The sequence below is a fragment of the Aotus nancymaae genome, unplaced genomic scaffold (genome assembly GCF_030222135.1).
Source record: "Aotus nancymaae isolate 86718 unplaced genomic scaffold, 86718_ANA_hifiasm-v0.15.2.pri h1tg000025l, whole genome shotgun sequence".
Taxonomy (NCBI): domain Eukaryota; kingdom Metazoa; phylum Chordata; class Mammalia; order Primates; family Aotidae; genus Aotus; species Aotus nancymaae.
The window spans coordinates 11,443,735-11,470,481 of record NW_026988438.1 but is presented as its reverse complement, the minus strand read 5'-3'; the positions used below and the strand labels follow the sequence as shown (position 1 = coordinate 11,470,481).

Sequence of the window (26,747 nt, the reverse complement as noted above, 5' to 3'; positions counted from 1 at the left end):
CCACACCCATAGCACCTTCCTCAGCACATCACTGAGTCCCCACAACAGACTCCATAAACTTGACTTTGCATGTCAAATATCTTTTCTGTTTAATTAAAAAAAAAAGTCACAAGGGGCTTCAGAAATACATGCTTTTGAATTCCAGCCACGAAGAGGACAAAAGGAGACAGTGGTATCTGCAAATATGGCTGCTTTCCATAGAAAGGTTTGTGCCTTGGAGAGAAGCCCAGCTCCTCTGCCAGTGTGAGAACATGTGGCCCACCAGGCACCTGCTGTGGGGACAGTGTCTTTGGTTGTCCAGAGCTTCATCCAGAGCTCACTGGAAGATGGCTCGGCAGGAAGAGGGAATCTTCCTACAGCCCTCCTCCAAGGGGGACAGAGGCTGGGGGTAGAAAAGGAGGCATTTAAGCTTGGCTAGCCTCCTGCTGCCTCTGAGGCTGTAGGACACGTCATTCAAACCTACCATCAAAGTAGGCTTCTGATTTCAACTTGGATCTCACGGTAGCCCAGTGACACCGCAGCAGCCATGATGGGATGTAGGCAGGAGAGCGGCGGCCTGGAAACCGCTTCTAGACAATCCCGTATTGTTTAGATCCACATAGAGATACACGAAAACCCTTTATACCAAATAAGAGTAAATAATTATACCAATATAAACAGGGCCGTTGACCCTTTCATTTTATTAAAATGGCACGTAATTATTAAAACAGCATACTGATCACTTTACACTTCTGCTAGCCCTGGGGGGAGCTTCTGGGGGCCTCATGTGAGCGCCCTCCTGAAGGGTGCAGATTCATGCATTGAACAATTCATGTTCTTTATCGGTTTTTCCAACAGCATCAGGATTTGAGAGTGGGTCGAGGTCAGCGAAGAGGCTGAACCAGGCAGTCAGGTCCGAGGCAGCCTTAGCAGGTTCTGGGGAGAGAAGAGGAAACATGAGCAAACCCACCTTCCAAATGGCCGCCTCTGCCATGTGGGATGCAGGCAGGTCCAGGTCATCTTAAAATGCAGGATGTTCAATCAGACAAATCCCTTTGCGCTCTGTCTCCGACAACAGTTAGGAAATTACAGCTCCCGTGGCTGGTCAGTCAGTTGGTTACCATTTCCAAACCATGACCTGAAGGCTCCGTGAATAACAAGCTCTTGTGTTAACAAACTCCCACCTGCACCCCGACCCCACTAATGGCCATAGCCCATGAAAGCTGCTCAAAACCTCAGGCCCTGCTGCTTCACCACAACCAGGAAATAGCACAGTTATTTCAGAAATCAGCCTGAATGGCTGAGAAAGCAAGGGGCTTTCCACTGTCTGCTGGAGGAATCTTTTTAAATCTGCTGGGTCAGGAGAAATATTATGGCCACTCTTTTTACCCTTCAAAGCAACAGGCCCAGAAGGGCTTGGTGCCCAGGTCTGGCTTCTTCTCAGAGTCACTGCCTTCTTCAATCCTTTCCTGTCAAAACAAGGGGGGCCCTGACATGCCTTCCCTTCTCCCGGGGGGTCAATTCCCTTCAATCTTCAGCCGTACTGGAATACTCCCTTCTGCTTTTCCACCAAAAGACCTGCCCTAACTTCCTTAATACCAAGAATATACAGCCAACTATTTTCCAGATGAGGGGAACATTTTCAAAACAGTGCCTCATGCACGTGGTTCCTAAATAAGATGGAGGCTTTGTTTAAAATACATAAATCATTCCACATGAACTTCTAAGTTCATTGGCTTGGATGACCTGTGCTTTTTTTCTTCTCCAACAGGTGGGAGTGTCAGAAACATGAAGAAAATGTCTCTGATGGGCCATCCTTCTGGCTGAGAGCAGGTAGGAATGTGCTTGCCATCTGGCTGAAAAGAATCTCAGAAACTACTGGTAGGACAAGTTGCTAAAAGTGCTTAGTGATGGGACAGAAGCAATGGGATAATATCAGTATAAACAGGGCCTTTGATCCTTTCATAAAAATGGCACTGAAACGCTAAGATAGTATACTGATCACTTTATATTTCTGATTCTCTTTTTATTAAAAATAAGTCTTATAGATATCAACATATCTACATGTAAAAATCAATGTATCTATGATAGTAAGAAAAGTGTATCAAGACTAGTTGGTAATATGAAAGTTATTACTATGTAACACTGATTGAATTCCATCTGCAGTTAGCCCTGGGATCACCTGGTTTATCTTGATATGATTATCTGAGACAAGAAAGCTCAATATAGCTTAGTTGGAGGGGGAGCAGGCAGGGAACTGCCTAAAAAAATGGAGTCACTCATGTTTCTTGAGTCATGTAGGAGATCCCCAAGGAAACTCTAAGGCGCATGACTGATTTTGCTGGATTAGCCTATCTCTTTTATTCTTGCTAGAGGATATCAAAATATTTCAAAGATGACTCCAGTGAAAACATCCTACATGCTTGTTTCCCCTTCCTTCTAACCTCCTCAAGGGTCTTAGGAGGTCCTCTGAGCATTGTCATGGCCTTGCCGTGAGGAGCCAGTGATTGTGCTTTGGGACAATCCTTACGTTCCCCAGGCAGCCACTGCTGGAGACAAAGCAGGTGCAACTTATTTGCACAACGCTTAAAAGAACATCATGGGAACACGTTCTGATGATAATGGAGTAGACCCATCCTTTAACTTCCTGTGGCCAACAAAGGGAAAGTCAGTGATGACCAGAGAAACAGAAAGAGAGCTGCAAATACAGACGAGATCTTCAGTCGAGCAGAGGTTCCCTTGGGGGAGCTGTCCCAAAAGAGAACAGATCTCATGAACTTGAAAAGACTTCATTTGACAACTACGAAACCTGGCCCTTTCTGAGAAGCACAAATTAGATGCCCTATATGGTGGCGGCATTGGGATTTTTGGCTAAAGATAGCAAACCTCAGAGGCCTTTCATATCTTGGTATTTCCAACCAAACTTGGGGGCCACCCAACCACATGTAGATATTTGACTCATCCACAATAGGTACAGTTTGATAAAGGGAATTATGAATGAGGACATTAAGCCGGAAAAAGAAGTCAGAATGTAATTTCTGGGATTATGCAAAATTCTCCATCTCGTAGCCCTGCTTTGAGCCCTAGATGTTCAAATGAAAATTAGTAGAGAAGTATAGAAAATAGGTTAGGCCACTGGAAAGAAAGGCAGCTGTCATTTCCAGGAGAGAAAATGCTGTTATTACCTTTCACTGCAGGGCTGTTGTCATTTGGACTGCTTGTCTTTGGTGCTGGCCATGGAGTAGGAGGATTGACATTGCTCTCTGGCCAGCCTAATAATCAAAACCAGAGCATGTCAGATCTAGTGAAGAAGTCACACGGGCCCACCAGTTGATGGCCACATCCCTGGTTCTCAACCATAGTGGCCTCTGAACAAAAATAAGATACTTCTCCTATGATCCTCATACTGAAATACATTTGAGGAGATGGGAGACATGCATCGTCAAGTCCAATTCAAACATATGAAAAATGAAGGAAAAGATTAGATTCTGAAAAGCAAACAAAGCATTGCTATGGATAAGGCATCTTTGCATTTTTGCTTTACTTATGCCCATTCTTCTTCTCAAGCACAATCATTTCATGATCATACCAAAGATTATCAATAATGCTCTAAGGAAACCAGGTGCCTTGTTTTTCTGTCACAAATGGGGAAAAGCTTAAAAAAGAGAACGCCATTAAATGAAGCAATAGGACCAGTAACCACATCTTCTCGACTTCCAATATGGTCCAGTCCATTTATTTTCTACACAGTTAATTTAAATTGGGAGATTTAATTAATACAGATAAATAAATGATAGTCCAGTCCAAACGTATGAGGGGAAAGAAATCGCTCTGTAACTTTATGCCTCCCCTTACAATGGCATTTAGCTCGTGATATGGTCAGGCTTTGTGTCCCCACCCAAGTCTCACCTTGAATTATAATCCAATCATCCCCACAATCCCCACATGTCACGGGAGAGACTAGCTGGAAGTAACTGAATCATGGGGTTGGTTTCCCCCATGCTGTTCTCATGACAGTGAGTTCTCGAGAGATCTGACGGTTTTATAAGGAGCTCTTCCCTCTTTGCTCCACACTTCTCCTTCCTGCTTCCTTGTGAAAAACACGCCCTGCTTCTGCTTCAATGACTAAGTTTCCTGAGGCCTCCCTAGTCATGCTGAACTGTGAGTCAATCAAACCTCTTTCCTTCATAAATTATCCAGTCTCAGGCAGTTCTTTATATTAATAGCAGTGTGAAAATGGACTAATACACCTTGTATAACCCAATGTTCTATAATGCCCCTTGTGCCCTGCCTGCCCCAGAATGGTTAAGAGGCATTCGACACTCCTGTTTTAAGGACAGCAAGCCTAGTTCCACACAGCATTTACTGTCTGTCCTGGAGTTTTGGCATGACTCATATCTAATGTAGAACTTTACCATAAGCTTCTTTGCACTCCTGCTTTAATTCTATATATGCAGGTCTTATCTTCTCAATGAGACAGGAATTTTTTGTTTTTCAATTTGCTCAAAAATACTTAACACAGCACTGGTAGATGTTTGCCGATTAAGTGGATTATTGAATCTCGCTATAAAATGTAGACCATCAGAGGATGCGTCGCTGTTGGGATCATTAGGCTTAAAACTGTATCCTTTTATTGGGATACTCTGGTCACAGTGTTTTTTAAGGAAAAGATTTGTGTCTGATAAGGCCTTCAAGAGAGATCATGTTTGGAAGACAGAGTTCAGATGGGGCAGTGAAGCCAATGTCCAGAGCAAGAATGCCACAAAAAGTAGAGGATTTAATGCCACTTGTTCACTCTGCCATTCTAAGATTCACAGTTTCCAGTGGACTTCATTATAGAATTATACTCTATTTCTTACTTTACATTTTCATCTAATCTCCCAGAGTCCTGAGCCCCTGGAAGTCAGGGACCAACCATCTATTATTCATCTTTATATCCTTCAGTGCACTGCATGCTACACAATGTGTGTTCAAATATATGACTATTGCAATAACATAAACAGAGTACTGTTTTAAACTGTGAGAAGTACACTTCTAAGGGATTAAGAGATGGCAAAGCAGTACCTGGCACATATTCAATACTATAATACTACTCACTGGTTGAAGTATTTCATTTTAGGCAAATGGCACAAACCTCACAAACTTATTAAGACTAACTTAATGAAATAGTGGCCTATTTATTGAATCTAGAACAACTGAAAAAATACAAAGGGTTTTTTTTCTTTTTGAGATGGAGTTTCGCTCTTGTTACCCAGGCTGGAGTGCAATGGCGTGATCTCGGCTCACTGCAACTTCCGCCTCCTGGGTTCAGGCAATTCTCCTGCCTCAGCCTCCTGAGTAGCTGGGATTACAGGCATGCACCACCATGCCTAGCTAATTTTTTTGTATTAGTAGAGACGGGGTTTCACCATGTTGACCAGGATGGTCTCGATCTCTTGACCTCGTGATCCACCCACCTTGGCCTCCCAAAGTGCTGGGATTACAGGCTTGAGCCACCACGCCTGGCCTACAAAGGGTTTTAAAAGGCACTGTTGTTCATTGGAAAGGTATTTGAACATATACATAACAGAATTCACAAACACTCAAAAGTACTAGACTTTGAGGGAGCTATCTGGGATGGTGGAGATGGCTAACACTGGGCCGTGGTGATAGCTGCACAGTATCAGAAATCCTTGAACTGTTCTCTTACAGTGGGTGAATTTTTGGCATATGAATTATACTGCAATAAAATGATTTTTTAAAATAACCAGTATTTGGTGTAACCCAGGAATAACATAACCTCCCTGGTTCCTAGAAAATTGGCGCATGACCATTTTCCTTCTAGACCCAAATCACATAAAACAGTGGTAAATGTGGAAAGTTAAAGTTGTGGTTTCTGTGTGTGCCAAATAATGCCGATCACAGAAACACTGAGAAGTACTAAATCTAACTGGTAACTGTCACCCTTTCCTGCAATGCTTCTCCAACGCTAAGCATACCAAAGACCCACCTGTGCACCAGAGCCCATGCCACCTTTCCCATAACCCCTGCAGCTTGCCCTCAGTCTCTCAGAGCCATGATTCTCGCAGTGTATGCCCTCAACAGAGGCATGGGCATCACCTATGTGTTGGTTAGAAATTCAACTTCATGAGCCAATGCTGACCTATTGAATCAGAATCCCTGGGGTTGGAGCCCAGACAATGAGTTTAGCAAACACTCAGTGATTGTTATATAAGTAAAAGTTCAGGAAGCACTTCCTTAGCTGGTCTCTGAGGCTGCCTGGGTCACCATTTTGATTAGAATCACAGGATGCCTTTTGGGCCAGTGTGTGGACACGGAGAGAGATCTCCTAAGAATCAGAGGGGCCCACTTCAGGACCCCACGTCCCCAGGCAGCTGACTCCAAATCTTGCAGCTTTATGCTCTTTGATTCTGTTTTCCTCTCTGACAAGAGTTCCTGGATGGCTCACATTTTCAAAGAAAATTGAACTGACTCAGAAAAACCAGGTGAGGAATAGAGAAGTCAACCCCTCCCTGATCTCTGTATGCTATGTGACCCAGTGGGAACTCAAACAAGATAATTTTTCCCATTTCAAAAATATGCATGACACTCCACTGCAGAGAACACTGAAAAAAAGAGGCAGACTCAAAGCATTATATTTTTCAAAGTCTGAAATGAACGCATTCCTAAAAGGAGGCAGAAATCAATTTACATGTCAAAATGGAGCTCACTTCTCATCATGTAATGTGCATGTTCTTGAAAAGCTATAAATAAGTGAAACATCTGTCTATCAAGTCAAACTTTAAAAGAACCCAGAGGCTGGGCGCGGTGGCTCACGCCTGTAATCCCAGCACTTTGGGAAGCCAAGGCAGGCAGATCACTTGAGGTCAGGAGTTCAAGACCAGCCCGGCCAACATGGCAAAAACCTGTCTCTACTAAAAATACAAAAATTAGCTGGGTGTGGTGGTGGGTTCCTATAATCCCAGCTACTTGGGAGGCTGAGGCAGGCAGTTGAATCCGGGAGGTGGAGGTTCCAGTGAGTTGAGATTGTGCCACTGCACTCCAGCCTGGGTGACAGAGTGAGACAGCATTTCAAAAATAAAAAATAAAAAAGGGGACCCAGGAATACAAATCATTTCAAACATGTGATTTAAAAGATGATAATGGCAGAATCTTTTATAGACAAAACAGGTATCTTCTAATTGAATTCCTTTGTGAGTATGGATTTTAAAATATTGTTCACCTAAAACACTCATGAACCATACAATAAACACCTAGAATCCAGGAATTTGTGGGGCTTCTCTGCAGCAGAGGATGTGAAGGACGTGAAGCCTGAAGACATCCTCTCTTTGAGAGCTAAAATGATGGGAACGGTACACCTCAGGATGTTGACAAACACACACAGGGCGTCATTCTCCCCCTCCCCATCGTGTGAAGCAGAAACAACAGCCCGTTTGCCACGTCACATTCCTTTCTCAGAACAGTTACTAAGCATCAGTTTAACAATTCAACTACATGCACATGAAGAGATAAAACAGTATGTCTGTGACACCAACTATGTATGAAAAAAAGCAAATATTAAGCTCAGCAACAGTTTCAAGCTCATAGCACTTTGAAAATTATTTAGGGGAGGGGTGCAATGAGGGTAATTACGGATTGAATGCCAAGCCAGATTTCAAATGTCTTGGCTTCTGTCAGGAAAAAATGCTATTTAAAGAGAACTTAGTGTTGCTAATATTCCCATAATTGCCATCAACTGTTCTCTAGCTGGTGAGAATTGGCTGAGGCATTTTTAACATGAAGGTGTGGCTAGAAAGATGTCAGCTCATCTCAGAGTAGTTCAGTCAGGAGAGGGGTGGTGAAGAATGAGTGCCCAGGGCACTGAGTTCTGTGAACAAAATGACTACCCTGGCTTTCAGGATCCTTTGATATGTCAAATGTGCTACCCATTTGCAGGAAACACATATAAAATTTTATTAGAGCAACCCTGTCCCCCTTACTTACGTAAAGGAAAATCTAAATCAGCCAGGCATAAGGCTGGCCAGCTACAGCAGCAAGGGAAGCCAAAGGACACCGCCCAGAGCTGCGCTTTGCCACGGGTGTCATTTACCAGCGGGGAGAGCCCACGCCTGGGGCCGGGTGAAGGATCACAGCCCCGAGAGCTCTGGGGCGGGGCTGCCTGTGAAGGGAACAGTGGGAACACCACAGCCACACGGCAAAGCACCACCCTGACACCCACAGTTCCCCCTCAGGTCAAGTTTCCATATCTGCAAGGGGAAGATAAAAGTTCCTGCCTCATTTGTGGGTTGTTTGGATAAAATGGGATCTTTAAGTGAAACCAGGTAGGAGAGCTCTAGAGAACAGGCCCTCAGTAAAGCTAAGCTGAATCTGGGCCTTTGTAAGCTAAGTAGATGGCAGGACTAACCCCTCAGGGCATCATCTTCAAGGGTTCCCATTTTAGGACTGGTTTCTTTTCCTCTAGTGTCATCTGTCAGTTGTCCTCTCCCCTGCTTCTTGCCAGCCATCCAGCCATCCAGCCATCCAGCCACCCAGCCACCCAGCCATCCAGCCATCCAGCCATCCAGCCATCCAGCCATCCAACAAGTACTTCTGAACATTCACTGTATTCCAGGCACTGAACTGTGTTCTGGAAATACAGTGGTGAGCAACATAAATATGGGCCCTGTCTCCATGACAACCCAGAGCAAGAGATAGAAAACGGAATCAGAATGAGATCCTGTCATTTGCAACAACGTGGACAGAGCTGGAAGATATTATGGGAAGTGAACTAAGCCAGGTGCAGAAAGACAAACTTTGCATGTTCTTACTCATTTGCGGAGCTAAAAATTAAAACAATTCAATTCATGGAAATAGAAAACAGAATGATGGTTACCAGAGGCTGGAAAGGGTGGTAGGGGCGGGGGTCGGAGGGATGGTTAGTGGGTACAAAAACAAAGTCAGATAGAATAAATAAAATCTAGCATTTGATAGCACAACAGGGTGACTGCAGTCAACGATAATTTATAGTACATTTAAAAATAACCCAAAGAGTATAACTGGAATGTGGGTAACACAAAGAAATGAGAAATCCTTGAGGTGAACACCCCATTTACCCTGATGTGATTATTACACATTGCATGCCTGTATCAAAGTATCTCACATACCCTATAAATACATGCATCTACTATTCCCTTAGAAGTTAAAAGTTAAAGTGAATCAATTTTACAATAAGGTAAGAGGACAGGAATGATTAAGTACAGGTTGTAATGAAAGTGGGGAGCAGAAACCCCTGACTGCTGGGGAGTGGGGGACCCAAGGAAGACTCGTCAGATGAGGTGACATTGGAGCCGAGATGCTGAAGGATGAGAAGTTAGCCAAGTAAGGCAAGCAGCATGCTGCGTAGGGAATGGCGGGCTCTAAGGAGAAGGAAGAGCACGTGTCAAGGCCCCATGGTGAGGGGAGATGGGTGCACTGAAGCTTGATATGGCTGGACCCGGGTGCACTGATAGCACATGTGGTTCTCCAGGGAAACAATGCCATGAAGGCAGCTAAGCAAAGGTGTGGGAGGTGTGGACAGTGAGGAGACAGTCGAGTGTCTTAAAGGACCTCGCGAGCCATGCTGAGGAGTTTAGACCTTACTCAAATGGTGGAACAACAGCAACAGCTAAGCAGGTCACAAGGCCTTTCTGGGGCTTCCTGATTCCCTGATCTATAAAACGGGTGTAGAGTAGATCAAAGCTCCTTCTGTGAACTAAATTCTGCAGAGCTCCAAGACCTGCAAATGCGCCTCAGCAGGCAGAGGAAGTGCTGCACTTCGGTGGAACTCAGTTTCACTGCCTTGTGCTGAGAGTGCCTGCTCTGCATTCAACCTATAAATACACCCCGTGGTCTTTTTCCTCACACGATTCTGAGTACTGGGAATGTCAGTCACTGGGGCCAGGCTACGCTAGGAATGGCAGGAGGTGAGCACTGGTTGAGGAACGGTGAACTGAAGATAACCTGAAGCCTGACATTATATTAGCCTTAAATGGAAATCCACCCAGATGGCAACGGCATCTCAGAACTGGGTAAAACAAAAGAACACCGCGAAGGAACACAAGGCTGTGTGTTTCTGGGAATCTGGAACAAGATTCCTAACTTTGGTTTGCAGAGTCCTAAATTAAAAGATATGTCCTGATGCATTTATTTTGAGCAGCTGGTAATCTTTCTAGTATCGGTGCCTACTTTTAAATTTTGGAAATGGGTGGAGAATTGAGAACACTGACTCTGAGGTCTCTCAGCCTTGCCTGTCTCCAGCTCAGGTGGCCTCTCTCGCCGGCTCTCCTCCTACTCACATATCAAGAGGCCTTGGGAAGGCACAATTTTCTCATCACTGCATGACACAGGAACCCCCACCTGCTATCATGCTGATAACCTCAGAGACTCTTAGAAATCCCAGCTAAAATTAACTTCATCTTCACATTTTCGACACAACTTGATTCTACATGCATTCCTTTGTGTCGTACCCTTGCAGCTTAAAGTAGGAGGGAAAAAAGATGTCACTGTTCTCTTCTCCGATCCCCCTTCCTCTCCATTTCCCCAAGGGACTGGGGACAGAAGAAGGAGACAGGTCAAAGAAGAGATGAAGAAAAGCAGGGGAGAATCCGGGGAGACGACAGAGGAGGAAATTGAAGAGATGGAGGAGGAAGAGGAAAGGGGAAATGCGGGCTGTAAGTCGGGCTGAGGGAGCTGGGGAGGTGGCCCACAGCTTGCCCTGCAGTTCTGGTGCCTGAGGACTCGGTGTCCCAGTCCCTCACGGAGAGCCAGGACAACCTGAGACTCAGCAGGTGTGCACCAGAGTAAATGTGGCTGCTGGCATGCAGGAACGTGATTTCCTAGGACAATCTCAATTTTGAATATTCTATTCTGGAACATCATCTAATTTTGTGTGGGCTTAGCCTCTGTCTCCCACACTCATTCCTCCTCTATGGCTCCCCAAGTGTCTCTATCCCTGTGTGCAACAAGGATGCCCAAGCCAGGGAGTCATTATAAATCTGCCCCTCTGGCAGCTTCCCAAGAGAGACCTGAAGGGCCCCACGGGGAAATCGCTCTTGCTATCAGAGACTGTACTGAGAGGCCAGAGAAGGGAGTGGTGAAAGGCAGGGATTTTGGAGTAAGGCTGCCCAAGTTCAAAATCCAGCCTGCCTGCTAACGGAAGTGTGATCCTGGGCACACCACCTAACTGCTCTGTTCCTCAGCTTCCCAGGCAATAAAATGGATAATAGTAGCTGGCTGGGAAGGGTACGGTGAAGATTACAGTTCATCCATGTGAAAAGCACGCAGGACAGTGCTTGCCACACAGCACGTGCCACACCAAGTGCTGACTGATATTTTACCATCTACAAATCGTAGATCCACTGAATCATACGATTTTAGACCTCAGCATCTCCGCAGTGGGAACTAACTGAGGGATAAGAAGCTAAGTCCATGACCTCATTTTACAGATAAGAGGGAAAGGCCCAGAGAACTGAAGGGGCCTGACCACCAGCTTTAGAGTCAGGAGGGGCGGGAGGATTGCAAGATAAAACACAGGCTCTGAACTCCTCCCCAGTGTTTCACTGAGCCAGTACGCCAAACAGCCTTTTTATTTTTTTTGATACAGGATCTCACTGTGTTGCCCAGGTCAGAGTGCAGTGGCATGATCACAGCTCACTGCAACCTTCACCTTCCAGGGTCAGGCAATCCTCTCACCTCAGCCCCGCAAATGGCTACGACTCCAGGCATGTGCCAGCATGCTCAGCTACTTAAAAAGAAATTTTTTTTTGTAGAGATGGCGACTCACTCTATTGCCCAGGCTGGTCTCAAACTTCTGGCCTCAAACAATCCTCCCGCCTCAGCCTTCCAAAGTGCTAGGATTACATGTGTGAGCCACAGGACCTGGCCAGCCCAATGAGATTTTCTACTCTGTGTTTAGTTTGACTACTTAGTTATTTCAGTGGTTTATTGAAAATTGATCTTTGAGATGATCTGGTTGATCAGGGGAAGCAGTTTCAATATAGGGTGGCCAATGCTTAGTAACAGTTATTATTAAACTATTCTATACGTAACCATTCATGTGTACAGGTAGATTTTCTAGGCCATGGATGCAGTGAAAAAAAAATCTCAAGCTGCCATTCACCCTTTCCTCTTTTTTGAGGGGATTGAGGGTCCTGATAGAAGCATAGAAGGCAGTTAGAATTTGACAACGTGATCAGTCATGGAAGCGTCCATCCTTCATTTGTAACAAACACGTGTTCAAGGATCCTTGAACTGGGAGCACCTGCTGGGAATCTGTAAGTGTGGTAGAAGCTGAATGGGCTGCTTGTTTCAACCACTTAGGTTTGACTTTTTTTCCTCCTATCATTTCAATTCCATAGGTATTCAATTGTCAGCTGTTCGCATGCGAAGGAAATAGGATAACTCAGTAGTTACAAGTTAACTCTTTTAACTTTTTTTTTTGGGAGGCAGAGTCTCATTCACTCTGTCACCCAGACTGGAGTGCAGCAACATGACCTCAGCTTACTGCAACCTCTGCCTCCTGGGTTCAAATGATTCTCCTGCCTCAGCCTCCTGGGTAGCTGGAACTACAAGTGTGCAACACCACGCCAAGCTAATTTTTGTATTTTTAGTAGAGACAGGGTTTCACCATGTTGGCCAGGCTGGTCTCAAACTCCTGACCTCAAGCCATCTGTCCAAGATGGCCTCCTAAAGTGCTGGCATTACAGGCGTGAGCCACCGTGCCTGGTGGTAACTCTTTTAACGTGGATCTTGATAGAATCCCAGCAGAGAAAAGAAAACTTTTAGCAGACAGAAGGACCCTTTTAAATAGGAAATCAGATCATGTTACTCTTTGGCTCAAGATGCTGTGATGACTCCCAACTTAACCTGGGCTGAAAAAAGGTCTAAATTCTTCCAACAGCTATGAGTCCCTGTGTGGCCTGGCCTCCGCCTCTGCATCCTCTGAGCATCCCTCCCCTTGGTTAGTCAGCTCCAGCCAAGTGTCCTTCCTGAAGACCTTGCACTGTGCCAGGCACGTCCTCACCTTAGGGCATTGGCACAGGTTGTCCCCTCTGCCTAGAGCGCCACATGGTTCAGTCTCACCTCCTGCAAGTCTCTGTTCAGATCTCATCTTCCCAGTAAGAACCTATTCAGCTCTGCAGCCTGACCTACTACCCTGACAGCCCCAACAATCCATCATCCGCAGCCTCTACTTTTTCCTTTTCTCCCTAACGTTGATCACTTTCTAGCCTACTGTGCGATTTGCTCATTATTATGCTTATTATTCACTGCCTGTCTGCATCCTGTTACGATGTGAGTTCCAGGACAGCAGACGGCCTGGTCTGTTTTGTCCTCAGATGAATTCCCAGCGCCTGGCACACAGAGGGACCCAGTAAATATCTGTTGAATGAATGAGATACTTGCTAAAGTGCTAGTAGGATGGCAACCTCAAATGAGATTTTGTTGGCCTGAGTAACAAATGGCCTCCCTTTGCAGTCCCTGTTTCTTTCTCCGTAGCATGAGCTTGTGTTTCTCTCTCCCTCTCAGAACACCTCCCTCCTTAGACCTCGGTGTGGTTTGGTGCCTTTGCAATGTATATGGCGCAAGGCTGAAATGCAATTCCCCATGACCACTGCCCTTGTCATAGCTCTCTGGCATAGTCTGGCAGCCCCACCATGGGCACTGAGATGAGCTTCTCTCACTTTGCCCGCTCAGGAAGCGGATGTGGAGCTGACTTCTTGGCTGTCTGTGGACATGTGTGCATGGGCTGTTTTACAATGACTGACACTTCGCTACCCTGGCTAAGCAGGAAAACAGTCCCAACCACTCCCTGTGGGCAGTAGGGGCTCTTGTGTTTCCAAAGCTGAGGATCTGAGTGGGGTTCGTTCTGCAACACAGCTGGGGAGTTTTCAGCAGCCCTAAGGTATCAGTTGAGGATCGGGGCTTTGCCTCAAACTCTCTCAGCCCTTGTTAGCACCTCCACCACAGGTGGGTGGGGATGAAACTCTAGTCAGTTGGCAGCCTTACTCATTTGCAGCTCCCGTGAATGAGGTGGTGAAACCTGGGGTGAAACTCCGGGTGGAGAAACATTTTTGGATTACATTTATCCCTGCTATCTCTACCTCCATTACCGCAAATAAATGAAATGGCTATGAAACAAGACTCCCAAAGGAAGATAAAAGGAGTCATGTATTTCATTTAAAAAAAAAAAAGAAGACCCTTTTTTTGTCTTGCTCACCAACTCTTGTGTCCATGATCTCATCTCTAAAGACCTGAAGTTTTAATAGCCCATAATTACTTAATTGTTCCAACTTTACCATTTTGTTCTCAGCTTTAAGTGCCAGATAAACATGTTGTTTATTAGGGAGACAGCCTAAATTCATAGAAAAACCAAAATAGTTTGAGAATTTCTTAAGCGATTCCTGTTTTACATTAAAGTCACATGAAAGAAGGAAAAAGTGTTGAAATACTAAAATATGGTTTCCTTTCAGAAGCCTGTGTGTTTAGAAACTCAAACTTAAAAATTTAAATTTCAACATGAGTTTCAGGCTTTGCACTGTAAACCAACGTGTTTCAATGCTAGCAATTCTCAGCCAGCACGTGGTTGGTGTACCTTGAACCCTTACTGATGTTGACACCGACCCCCCATGTTTGTTTTTTTTCAGAAGGAGTCTGACTCTGTTGCCCAGGCTGGAGTGCAGTGGTGTGATCTCGGCTCTCTGTAACCTTTGCCTCCTGGGTTCAGGCGATTCTCCTGCCTCAGCCTCCCAAGTAACTATGATTTGGGATTACAGGCATGTGCAATCATGCCTGGTTAATTTTTTTTTTTTTTTTTTTGTACTTTTAGTAAAGATGGGGTTCCACCATGTTGGCCACACTGGTCTCGAACTCCTGACTGCAAGTGATCCACCTACCCTGTCTTCCCACAGTGCTGAGATTATAGGCATGAGCCACTGTGCCTGGTCTGACAACCACTTCTGATCAGTGTGGAAACTCTATTTTTGCTGTGGTTGAGGAGGTACTGTTTGGCCCTGTGTTTAAGGCACAACTGGAAGAGCTGAGCTGGTGAGGGGTCCTCAGGGGAGAGGCGGATCAGGACAGAAAGGGAGCAGGAGTGCAAGACAAACAAAGTGTGCAAAAAGAGTGAACAGGCCCTGGGCCATGTCAGTCAGCACCCAGGAAGAGGGCAGGCTTATGGGAATGTGGAGCACTCAGGATGGAGTGGCTGAGCCAATGGGCCGTGACCATGAAAGCCATTTGATCCTCTCAAGGATGCCACAAGAAGTCTAAAATCAAAGTATGACAATATGATTTAGAACCACTCCTCTAATCTTTGATGTTAACATGGGGGAAGAATGTATTTTTAACCCTGCGACGTATCTTAAAGTTGGAATGTGATTCTGAGTCTCCAGCTAGAAACTCAATAAAAAGAGAGAAAACATCAAACAAGACAAGGAAGAAATATGCTTCTGGATTAAAAAGAAAAAGAATGAGCAAACAAAAAACCCCACTTTGATCCCCGCTGTACCTACCTTGTAGCGAGGCCTGTAAGTCTTTCATATTTTGGTCTAAAAGCTGCGAAGGAAGGAAACCTGAGCCTGTCTGGGGCTTCAGGTCTGGCTCTCCCAGGGCCACAGCAGGCGCTGGCTCCTTCACTTGGCCATCCCCAAACACAGCGGCCCACTCTTTGCTGAACTCGCCCTCTTCCAGGGAGGAAGCACTGAAGATCTCACTCAACAGCAGCAGGTCATCTTTGTCAGCACCTTCAGGTTCCGAGGTCCCTGCCGCTGGTCCCAGGCAAGCTGATTGAAGTAACAGAGCACAAAACATCACCACAGGGGACTCAAGCCCTCAGGGATCAATGCTGTGGGGGCTGGGAAGGGGGCGACTGGGTGATGGCTAGATTTAAGAAAAAGGTAATCAAAATGTAAGTTCATGCCATTATAATAGCCTCTCTTAAGAGTTTATAGAATTAAATTCCTAATCCCATGCTCCCTCATCCCCTGTCCTCCAAAGCAAGTTCAGTTGCTGGGCATCAGACTCTAGGGTTTTGGTTTTCCTTAATATAAAAGTGAATTTACCAAAACATTTCTCAAATATGAAACAAAGCCAAGATTGAAAACATGTTGGAGATCTTAGTTCCTTGTTTGCATAGCTTCCCGAATCTTCCCACGCAAGCCCTCAATCCACATTGCCTGGGCTGGAACAGCAACATGCCATGTGGCAGCCTGTCCTGCCACCCAGGTTGGGGAGAGAAGCTTCACCACGCCCTGGCCCAGGGCAAGACAGGGAAGGGGAGGATGTCCAGAAGATCAACAGTGCCCAAGAGAGGCATCCTTGCTTCCTTCCCGCTTTGCTGAAACGCCATTGCACGAAGCAAAGGAAAACTGGGTCTGGTTTGCCTGAGTGTCCTTTGCAGCAATAAAATATAAGGGAAAGAGGCTGCGGGTCAGGGAGCTTCGAAGGCCAGAGACACAGTTCTGGAGGGTTGAAGTGAGCACTGGATCAGAGGGGAAGCCTCAGGTCCACCCCTTCCCCGCTATGTGATTTCAGTAAAACCCCGAGACCCCCGCCTTGAGCCTCTGTTTGCTCATCCATAAGGTTATCACGTTAATAATGGCCACCTCGATGTTATCAGGAAGACCGAAAGAAATGCACCTTAAACGAACTGCCTTTCCAGAAGGAAGGCTTTAAAGAAGGCAGCCGTCCTTACACTAGGAATATTGAATACAAGTAGCATTACTATCAGTAATCTTACACCAAGTCCTTTCATTGGGTTTATTACATATTTTGAGAACCAAGAACTGATGGTTTTATGAACTGTGGCTTTGTTGTGGTATATAATTGCCACTTGGAAACTGCAAACATTTTTGTTGGTAATTCATAAAGAGAAGAAAAAAATAATGATTTATATATTTCTTCTGAGCCCTGCTGCAATTCTGATATGGTTATATCAAATGAGATGACCAGGTTTTCTTCAAATATATAAGATAATTAATAAGTAAAGGCTTAAAAAAAAGGAAAGTTCTCTGTGTTGGCTTTACTGGATCTATTTTCAATCACACTTTACATAAAGATCTAAAGATGAAGGGGATTTCTGATGTGCTGAGCAGACAGGATCAGGGAGGGGAAGAGTCTAGTCACTCTCATGTTACTGTGGTTTAAAAATAGTGGCAAAACATCGTTTTAGTCGGACAACTGTCTAATTTAAGCATTCTTATTGTTTGTGTTATCGCAGAAATCCTCACTAAGACATACCCTGTAGGGGTTGTGGGTGAGAAGATGGGAAAGAGGGCATTTTCAACAGGCTTCTGAATCAGTGTGATATTAACAGGGTAGTCCAGAAACCACATGAACCTGCACATCATGGGTGAGGCAGGACTGTGAGGTCAGGCAGGCGGCCCACCTCTGTGAATGAAGGCAGGGGCTGAAGGAAAGAAAAGCCACCTTTGCAGCTCCAGATGTGTCCATCAACACCTGTATCCATGCACGCTCCCCTCCCCAGCATCACCCTTCTAATGAATATTAACTTTAAAAAACTCTCCACTTCCTACTTTCAACTGGGACTGGAATGCCCAAACCGTTTCTCATGGTTTACTTTTTGCCCAGACCGAAACCAGATAATTACTGGACCAAACCTATTTTATTGGAACCAAGTCAAGTCAATGTGTAGACCCTGGAGGAGCAGATAATTTCAAATGCACCTGGAAAATGACAGATGTTCCTTCTACAGTCGCTTTATACAGCCCTCCCGTAAGTCAAACCCTGGGGGAGGCTTCACTGCTTTAGTATAGATATCTGTCCAGGGAAGGTCATCATTAACATTAGCAACGACAAATAATAAACTGTAAGCCTTCTAAAAATAACTGCAGACTGCGACAGCTCTATCTTTGTTTTTACGGTTTAGGTTTTGTGCTACGGTGTTTATGAGGGACTTTGGTGGTTTTTGCTAACTCAGCATCCCTTCCCTTTGCTTCTTCAGTTTTCCCTTTGGGGAAATGCCTTTTCCATGTGATCCTGGTGAGATGCTGCTGGAAATGCCTCGTTACCCTCCACCCCAGTGAATGAGTGTCTGAGGCTGGCCAGAGTCCTCCATCTCCCAGGCGATGGTGATTGGCTCAGGGATGGACACATGCTGGACACCTCCTTGAATTTGGTATATAGAAACAATGGAAGACGGCCTCTCTTTATTTGGGATTCCAAGCTCTAAAGATGCAAATTCAGGCTTCCAGTGATAATGAAGTCAACCCACAGAGGGAACAGCCTGAAGAGGCAGAGGGAGAATCCTGACAATACTGTCTAAGACCCTGGATCCAGCTTTGCCTGAAGCCAGTTCACAACTGAGTGTTCCCATTACATGGATCAATACATTCTTTTTCATTTTAACAATTTAAACCTAAACTATTTCAAATAGGGTTTTTCTGTCACTTGCAACCAAGAAACTTCTGACTAATACCATATCCTATTCAACTCAAACTTTTTAATGACAGAAAAGAGAAAAGGACCCGTGGTGAGGATATTGCCTACAGCCAGTTCTAAATACAGATTTTGCCTACACTGAGGTCTACTATTGAATTTAGCCTTTTATTTAGCTTCCTCGTTATTCAACAGTTAACAGGCTACACAGTGCACATTTTCTCTTCTAAGAGAACTTACTACTTGCTAAAAGCAATGAAACTGGCACTGGCTTGAACCATAAAACACAAAACCTCCCAATTATTGCACTGATAATTAAGATGCTTAAAATTATTACACATAACTTGTAAGAAAAATCTAATTACAAGAAGAAAAGGACGGGTTCAGGTCTGTAACCAGACAAGTTGAGACTTGAGAAATAACTCTATAGTCAGTTGGCTCTTGGGCATCATGCTATCATTTTCTTTGAAAAAAAATTCAGCTCAGCTGAGAGAAAATGGAGACACATGCAGAGATGTGATAAGCTCTTTGGGAGAAACTCTAGTAATAAACTCCCAACTGGAGTCAGGGCTTCCACCCATGCAGACGTGGACTGCTTCTGGCTTACGGCGCCCCAATCCTGCTTTTGTCTTAAAGAATGAACAAGGGTTGAGGAGCTCTCGGGTGCCAAACCCACAGATGCCACTCCAAGTTCCCTCTACTCTCTTGCAGGCTCCCAAGTCTCCATGTTTACTTTCTTATCAGATAACCCAACCGCAGACGCTGCTGCAAAATAAGAGCCAACAGACATGACGTACTCACATTCTCACCTGTCTCCAACTCCATGACCTTGCATGCATTCCCTCTCCTTTCTAAGACAAGCCCTCTCCATGCCCTCCCCTCCTTCCTGAAGCCCGCTCTGTTCCCACCATTATTCAGATCCGCGTCTTTAGTCTTTCATTCCCCAATGCTTCTTTCCCCTAGCCGCAGAGATGTGTGCCTATCTCGACACTAATCAGCCTTCACTGGATGTTGCTGCCCGTCCTCCCCTCGCTCTTTCAAGTTGCTGTTCTGGTTTCTTCTTCCTTCCACACCACATACTCTACTCTGTTTCTACTCTTTTCTCAGTTGCCTGTAACTAAGTTCCTGCGCCCACCCTACACTGAAGTAGCTCTCTAGCAGTGAGATCCTCATGGCCAATTTCAATACTCTTTTCCCAGGCCTTGACCTTGGCAGAATCATTTGTACCACTGCCTGGCCTGGAACTGCTGCCATCTCCTGGGAGTCCCCACGAGGCGGCTCTCTTGGATGACCTTCCATCTCCCTGACACTACCTTCTCCACTGCCTCCTCCTACTCTGGCTGCCCTTAAGCTTTCATCCCAAACCACCATACCTTCCCTACATTCTCTAGAGAAGATCTTTGCTATTCTTAGCGTTCCAATGTCACGGAAGGCTAGGAGTCCCAGGGTGGTAGCTGGTGGGCAAGAGCTCACTATGTCTTGCAAATAGCTCACTCTTAGGGGATGGATGAGGGTGGTCAAGCTAGAATGATTCAGGTTGAGTGAAAGAATAGAGAGTGGCAGGCCTATCAAAAGGTTCTCCAATCTCTACCTCCAATTCCAAGTTCTTTCTGGAACTCTGATGAAAAATTTGTGTCTGGGAGCCCTTCTGGGTTTGCCCATTGGTAAAGCTGCTGGTGCTCCATAGAGGAACCCTCGTCCTGTGTATTTTTGCTTAGTCTGTATTATGGTTTGCATATCTGTCCCCTCCAAAACTCATGCTGATAGTTAATCCCTAGTGTGCCAGCACTGAGAGGTGGAGCCTTTAAGAGGTGACTGGGTCATGAGGACTCTGCCTTCATGAATGGGCTAACCCACCAGCAAAAAGGCTCTTACCAGATGTGGCCCCTGGGAACTGGACTTCTTAGCTTCCATAACTCTAATATATAAATTCTATTTCTTTCTTTCTTTTCTTTTTTATTTTTAAGAGATGGAGTCTCACACTGTCATCTAGGCTGGAGGGCAGTGGTGTAACCATAGCTCACTACAGCCTTGCAGCCTCCTGAGTAGCTGGGATTACAGGCACATGCCACCATGCCTGGCTAACTTTTAAAATTTTTGTAGAGATAGGGTCTCACTTTGCTGCCCTCTTGGTCTCAAGTGATCCTCCTACCTTGGTCTCCCAAGATGCTAGGATTATAGGCATGAGCCCTTTTCTTTATAAATTATCTAGCTGCAGGTATTCTGTCATAAGCAACAGAAAGCAAAGTTAGACAGGCTGGCTGTGAGATTACTCACTTACTCAGACGCCTTCAATGGCTCCCCTGACTACTGGGTAAAGTAACACTCTGTCTAGTGGTATTCAGGACCTCTACAGTCAAGCTTGAATGCGGCCCTTTCAGCCACCCATCAACACAGCCATCTGGAAAGTCTTCAATTCGGCAGAACTTCTCAATTTGCCATTGCTCAAACATATTCTGAGAATCTGATGATTTCTCCCAGCGAGAAAAATCACACTTTTTTTTTTTTTTAAAAACCATTGTGATCTTAGGGATCATCTCCTCTAACTCATTTTACAGATAAGAAAAAAGACACCCAGGTTAAATAACCTATCCAATGTCACAAAATATATTACTTAGAGACAATCTGGCTAGGGACCCTGAGTCACAGGTCAAGGTGTTTTCTCACTGTAGCCCTCTGCTTTGACTTCAGAACCTATTGAGGATCTCATGTACAAATTAATATTTAAGCTTTTGTGAAGTGTTGAGGGTTCCAAGGTCAGATGGCTCCACTGGCAGCCAGGCACCATGCAGGCACCATGGCAGAAAGGCTGAGATGACAGATCCACTCAGCATGTTTGCCCTGTACTGCCCAAGTTTTCAAAAATAAAAACCCATGCCCCTGGGAGAACATTCCCTAGGAGAACTGATCCTGAACCAATGAGTAATGTCTGTGTGAAAACTCAGAGAGAGAGGAAGCTCTTTTAAGTTCAGACACAGTGTGGGAAATTGGTGACAGCTCACTCAGGTGGTATTTTTGAACTCATACTGAGTTTCATGACCTCAGCATAAATTAGGAACACAGAAGACGGAAGGAAACAAACCTACATAGACCAAAAACGAGAGCACAAGAAAGCCGGCAGATAAATGTCACTGCATTTACCTTCATCTGCGTGTGAAACAGGAAGACTCCATCTCTCTGGTTTTCTCCCTTGTCCCCACTCTCGACATTATGACTAATTGTAAAGGCCACACACTTGCAATAAAACCCCAAACACCAACACTATCCTCGTATCGCCCAAAGAGAGTAGGGGCGAGATAGTGAGGAAAACACCTTACGAAAACAGCTAACAAGCAAAACATATTCTATATTATAACAAACTGTACTTGTTTGGAACTCAAGAACACCGCCTCTAAGAACTTCCCTCTGATGAAAATGATATAGATTATAATAAGAACAGATAGAGGAAAAACTACTCCTACTCTCTGAAAAAAAACCAACCAACCAGTATTGGACCCTGAGTAGGCACTAGAAAAAATTCTTGTTGATGATCGCCAAGCTTGCTACTCCATTTCAGCAGTAGATCTTAGCAGACAAGTCATCTTACTGAAAAACATAAAACCTAGGGTAGGGATAAATATTTATAGAAATCTTTATATAAATCTTTTTTTTTTTTTGAGATGAAGTTTGCTCTTGTTGCTCAGGCTGGAGTTCAGTGGCATGATCTCAGTTCGCTGCAACCTCTGCCTCCCAGGTTCAAGTGATTCTCTTGCCTCAGTCTCCAGAGTAGCTGGGATTACAGATGCTCATCACCAGCCTGGCTAATTTTTGCATTTTTAGTAAATACAGCATTTCACTGTGTTGGCCAGGCTGGTCTTGAACTCCTGACCTCAAGTGATCTGCCTACCTTGCCCTCCCAAAGTGCTGGGATTACAGGCATGAGCCACTGTGCCCGGCCGAAATCTTTATAGGGGTAAATCTAGAGAAAACATTACAGGCTACATAGTGATCAGCTAAGAACAGTATTTGGTTAAAAAAAATGTACCGAAGCCAGCAGTACATCCCAGGATGCTGAAGAAGACAGAGAGGAGGGAAAGTTTATGAGAAAAGATAAGGGGCTTAGTACTTGCTGCTTTGTATGTGAGGAAGCAGTCAGATCCCTAGTCAGTAATATATGGATAACTGCAGGAGACAATTCTGAGTGACTCAGGAGGAACTCAGAGATAAACATGTATGATTGCTGTGGGCTAGAAGTTTTTACCCACGCCTAGGGTAGCTATTGAGTGAGCTATTATTCTGACATGTAACCACAGTTTAGAATCACAAGTCTAGAAGTAGTAACCAAGAAAGTAGCAGGAGATCAAATTTTATTTATAATATAGACAATTAAAATTGTTTTAATTGGCCCAGTCTTATCCTAGCCTAGAGAGGGATCTTTTGCGTAAGGCCAAGTTATGAGACTTAGGTGAGCTGAATTCATTGAACTCTCTTCTGCTTTCTAACACCACTTTTTTGTTCAGGTGTCTGATATCATTTTTCTTGGCCCAATTCTGGGAAACACAAAGACTTCTCCATGTTATAATACTTAACGAATGCAGGTCAGATTGCCACATGTGGTTAAGGCAATTTGAGAGCCATTTTCAAGTGTCTCAAAATGTCACTAACTTTCTTTTTTACTTAATACAGTTTTATAAACTGCAGTCAAATATTGATTTTCCATTACATTAGCTATTTAGTAGGAGAAAGCCAATGTCATTAAGACTTGAATGGGGGTGATTTTCTGGGCAATGGCTCTTTGAGAATCGCTGCTGCTGTCATGAGCGGTCTGCCTTTTGATAACATTGTACCACGGCTTAGCCATTACTTGTCTAACAGAATTAGCACTGGGAGTGAAGCGGCCCCCAAGCAGCAGGGTGCTAGAGCTTATCACCCCCCAGTCCTATAAAGTCAGCCATCCCTGGATTAAGCTCTTTTTATTTTTTGACTGTTTAATGTCATGCATATTGTAATCAGCATTTTAATTCAGGATTTGGGCCTTCCGGCAGTTTTCCAAAGGGCACACATTTTGAAGTCAACAAATTAATGAGTGTTCTTTTCTTCAGTCACTACAAGTTCTCTGTGCACTGAGAGAATATTTTTCTTCTAGTGACCACGTTAATATTTAAGCCAATGTTACCCTATGGGTTGACAACGTAGAAGCTGAGGCAGACAGTGGGGCAGCACTACTCATGCCTGAAGAAGGGCTGTGGGTTGGCAGTGATAAAGAGAAAGGAGAAATTGTGTGACACTGCCTTGAATTGAGACAATGTGCAACTCAATACTTCTACCTGAGAACAACTACACATTTCAGGGACCAGCACATTCATATCTCTATCCTTAGAATTACATTGAGTACTCAAAAAAAGGGGTATGGACTGCTAGTCTATAAAACTAACAAATATCATAACTGTAAACCGATGAGATAGGAAAGTTGTTTAAATAAGTAGACAGTGTACATTCAATGTATCTTGGCAAATGGTTTCGTGGAAGTTTATAAAAGTATACATCTATCGCAGGCAGTGGCATTTCTGATTTAATTCTGTGAAGAAATGCTTGACTACTGGGTTAGGGTTGTACCATTACTGCCCAGTTACGAAAAAATTAAATTCTAAAGCCAAGAACGTTTTTTTGTTTTTAAGAAAGAGGGAAACAGAATACAGACTCATATTTGCTGTGTCTGGGTAAAGAAACACTAAGATACACTGGGGGATGGGAGTATTAGAATAGGGAGGGGTTGAGGAAGAGGAATGAGAGTGAGGATTCTTTTACTGTGTATTTTTTTATTATAAGTTGGCTTTTGTCCCTATGTGAATGTACTACCTAGTCAAAAATCAAACACTAAAATAATAAAATGAAAGAAGGTGATAATAAAAGCAAAGAGCAAAGTATATAAATAAGATGTTGGGAATAAAAGGAATAACAACATTCCTATCAAAATGAGTTAAACCATGTGAAGGATTGTAAATACATTTGGTAACCGGTACGCCTTGTTGAAACTGGGTGGTGGGTATCTAGGCTTTTTCTATTATTGTCTTTACCTCATTTTGGTATGAATAAAATATTTATCCCCTCCAAAAATAATTTATAAAAGACACCTTTATTCTATCAAAATAATCTGTTCTTAAGCCAAGGAGAAAATTTTTTTACAAAAATGGACACGATGGCAAACTGCATTAGCCGCTTATAACTTCCACTACCTGGTATGATTTCAATATTTACAAACGATTAGTCATTTTGATAAAATATGCATGGACATTCACACAATACTGTACAATGTGCTACCTGTAGTAAGTAATACGGAAAGCAGATATCTGTCCTCAAGTTTATATCCCTAAGCCCTGAAAACTTAATGCTAGAGGTGTGGTGCCTTTCCACTTTTGAAAAAACTTTAACCAATGTCCTCTGTTTTCCTGAGACTTCCTTCCTCACACACTCTGTAAATTAAATCAACATCAAGCCCAGACTGAACTGAGTTGTCTGCCCTGGTTGACTGCGGCCTGCAGGGTGACCTCAGCCAATTTGTAGTCCCGTGAGAAACCTGTAAAGCCAGGGCAGGCTGCATGCCAGCCACCAGGGCATGGGATGCTCTGGAGTTTGGCTCCAAATTTCAGGGGTACTTTGGACTCTTGTTACATCGTTAAAAGGAAACCCTCAGTCAGATGGAGAGCTAAGGCCATAAATAGGCTGAGTGCTCTCAATGTCTTAGGCTCACTTAACACCGTACATGTCTCACCCAAATCCACGGTTCTGGATTCTCTTTTGGGAAGTAATTTCATAAGTGATTTTAGGTTTGGTCATTTGGGTGTGGGATTTAACTAAGCAAACTCTCCCTCTGCATCTACCTACGGGTCAGCAGAGATGCAGCACAGTAAACCAGCCGGAAAACATGACTACTCTTACTATCTCAATTCATGACCATTTGATACAACCCGGTGTCAGAGACCATCAAGTGCCCCTTACACACATGATCGCCAATTCTGACAATAACCCACCAAGGCTGTCGCTATTGGTTCCATTTTACAAATGAGAACAACTCAGGCTTAGAGAGTTTAAGTATGAAGCAGATTGCTTAAAGCCATACAGGCCATTTATGTTAAAACCAGTTTTTAAATCCACATGTTTGATTCTGAAAGTCATGTTTTTTCTACTATAGCATGTGACCCCTGACATAACCTTTAGCTGTAGTAGTTTGAATATTATGAAATTCATTATACTAATGATGACAGACCACACATACTAGTTTGTGAAGGTCATTTATAAAGACTGTCACCCAAAAAACTTTGCTTTGGAATGCAGAGCTATCAAAAAGATTAACATTACATTTTCTTACGTGTAAAAGAGGAATTTAAAAAAATCAAACAAATATAATCCCAAAGAAACACACAGATCTTACCACCTTCTTCAGGTTTCATGTCTAATAGTTCATCTATGGGTCCTTTAGAGAAGAGGAAAGAAAACAAAATGAGTCAGTTTCCTTTGGTGAGGAGTTTGAGTCAAATAATTAAAATTGAGTAGTTTTCCTTAATCTAGATTACCTGAGCATGCAGTATGTGTAGAGCTTTTGTCTAAGGCAGATAAAATACTTTTTCCATCTTCAGCTGTAATATAACATGTGCAACTGGTTACCGACAACTCGAAATGGTGTGCATGTTCATACACTACTGCCGTGTAAGGTAAAGAAACGGGATCTAAAAACTCACTCAGGCAGAAGCAGGGGTCCTCAGATTACACTGGACTCCTGCTATTGGCCCTCAGAGAATACTGAATTAGTAGCACTGAATCTTTGCTTTGTTTGGTAGATAACCTGAAAATTACATGACATCGATCTAACAATTCTCCTTCCATGGACAAGTGTATGACTTAAGTAATTGACTATTACTTGATGATGCTAATGAACTTTAGCCATATGGGGCTGGCTAAAATAAAAAGGTTATTAAGTGAAAGAAGTCAATCTGAAAAGGCTACACATTGTATGATTCCAATTATATGACATTCTGGAAAAGACAAAACTATGAAGACAGTAAAAAGATCAGCGTTTGCCAGGGGTTTGAGGAGAGGGAGGGATGAATAGGTGGAGCACAGTGGGGTTTCAGGGCAGTGAAACTGTTTTGTTTGGTCCTGTAATGGTAGATACATATCCTTATATATTTAAAACACCTACAGAATGTATAACACCAAGAGTGAACTCTAATGTAAACTAGGGACTTTGGGTGATATTGGTGTCAATGTAGGTTTACTGACTATAACAAATATACCATCTGGTATAGGATGTTAGTAGTGGGAAAGGCTACGTATATGTTGGGAAAAGGGGTATATGGGAAATCTCTGTACTTTGAGCC

At 43.9% G+C, this 26,747-nt stretch overlaps 1 protein-coding gene across 11 annotated transcripts in view; it reads right to left on the bottom strand.

Moving 5' to 3' along the window:
* Window positions 1-661: 661 nt before the first annotated feature.
* Window positions 662-26,747, bottom strand: part of ICA1 (islet cell autoantigen 1) — a 160,977-nt gene continuing 134,891 nt past the window's right edge. For 7 of the 11 annotated variants that reach the window (XM_064380368.1, XM_012450745.2, XM_064380366.1 and 4 more), the window contains 4 exons: window positions 25,944-26,006; window positions 25,802-25,843; window positions 15,507-15,776; window positions 662-915 (listed from right to left, as the gene is read on the bottom strand). In XM_064380368.1, the coding sequence (XP_064236438.1) occupies window positions 794-915; window positions 15,507-15,776; window positions 25,802-25,843; window positions 25,944-26,006 (497 nt within the window). In that variant the 3' untranslated portion in view covers window positions 662-793. The remainder of the gene's footprint in view (window positions 916-15,506; window positions 15,777-25,801; window positions 25,844-25,943; window positions 26,007-26,747) is intronic. The other 4 variants (XM_021674193.2, XM_012450748.2, XM_021674194.2 and 1 more) reach the window with 1 other exon arrangement.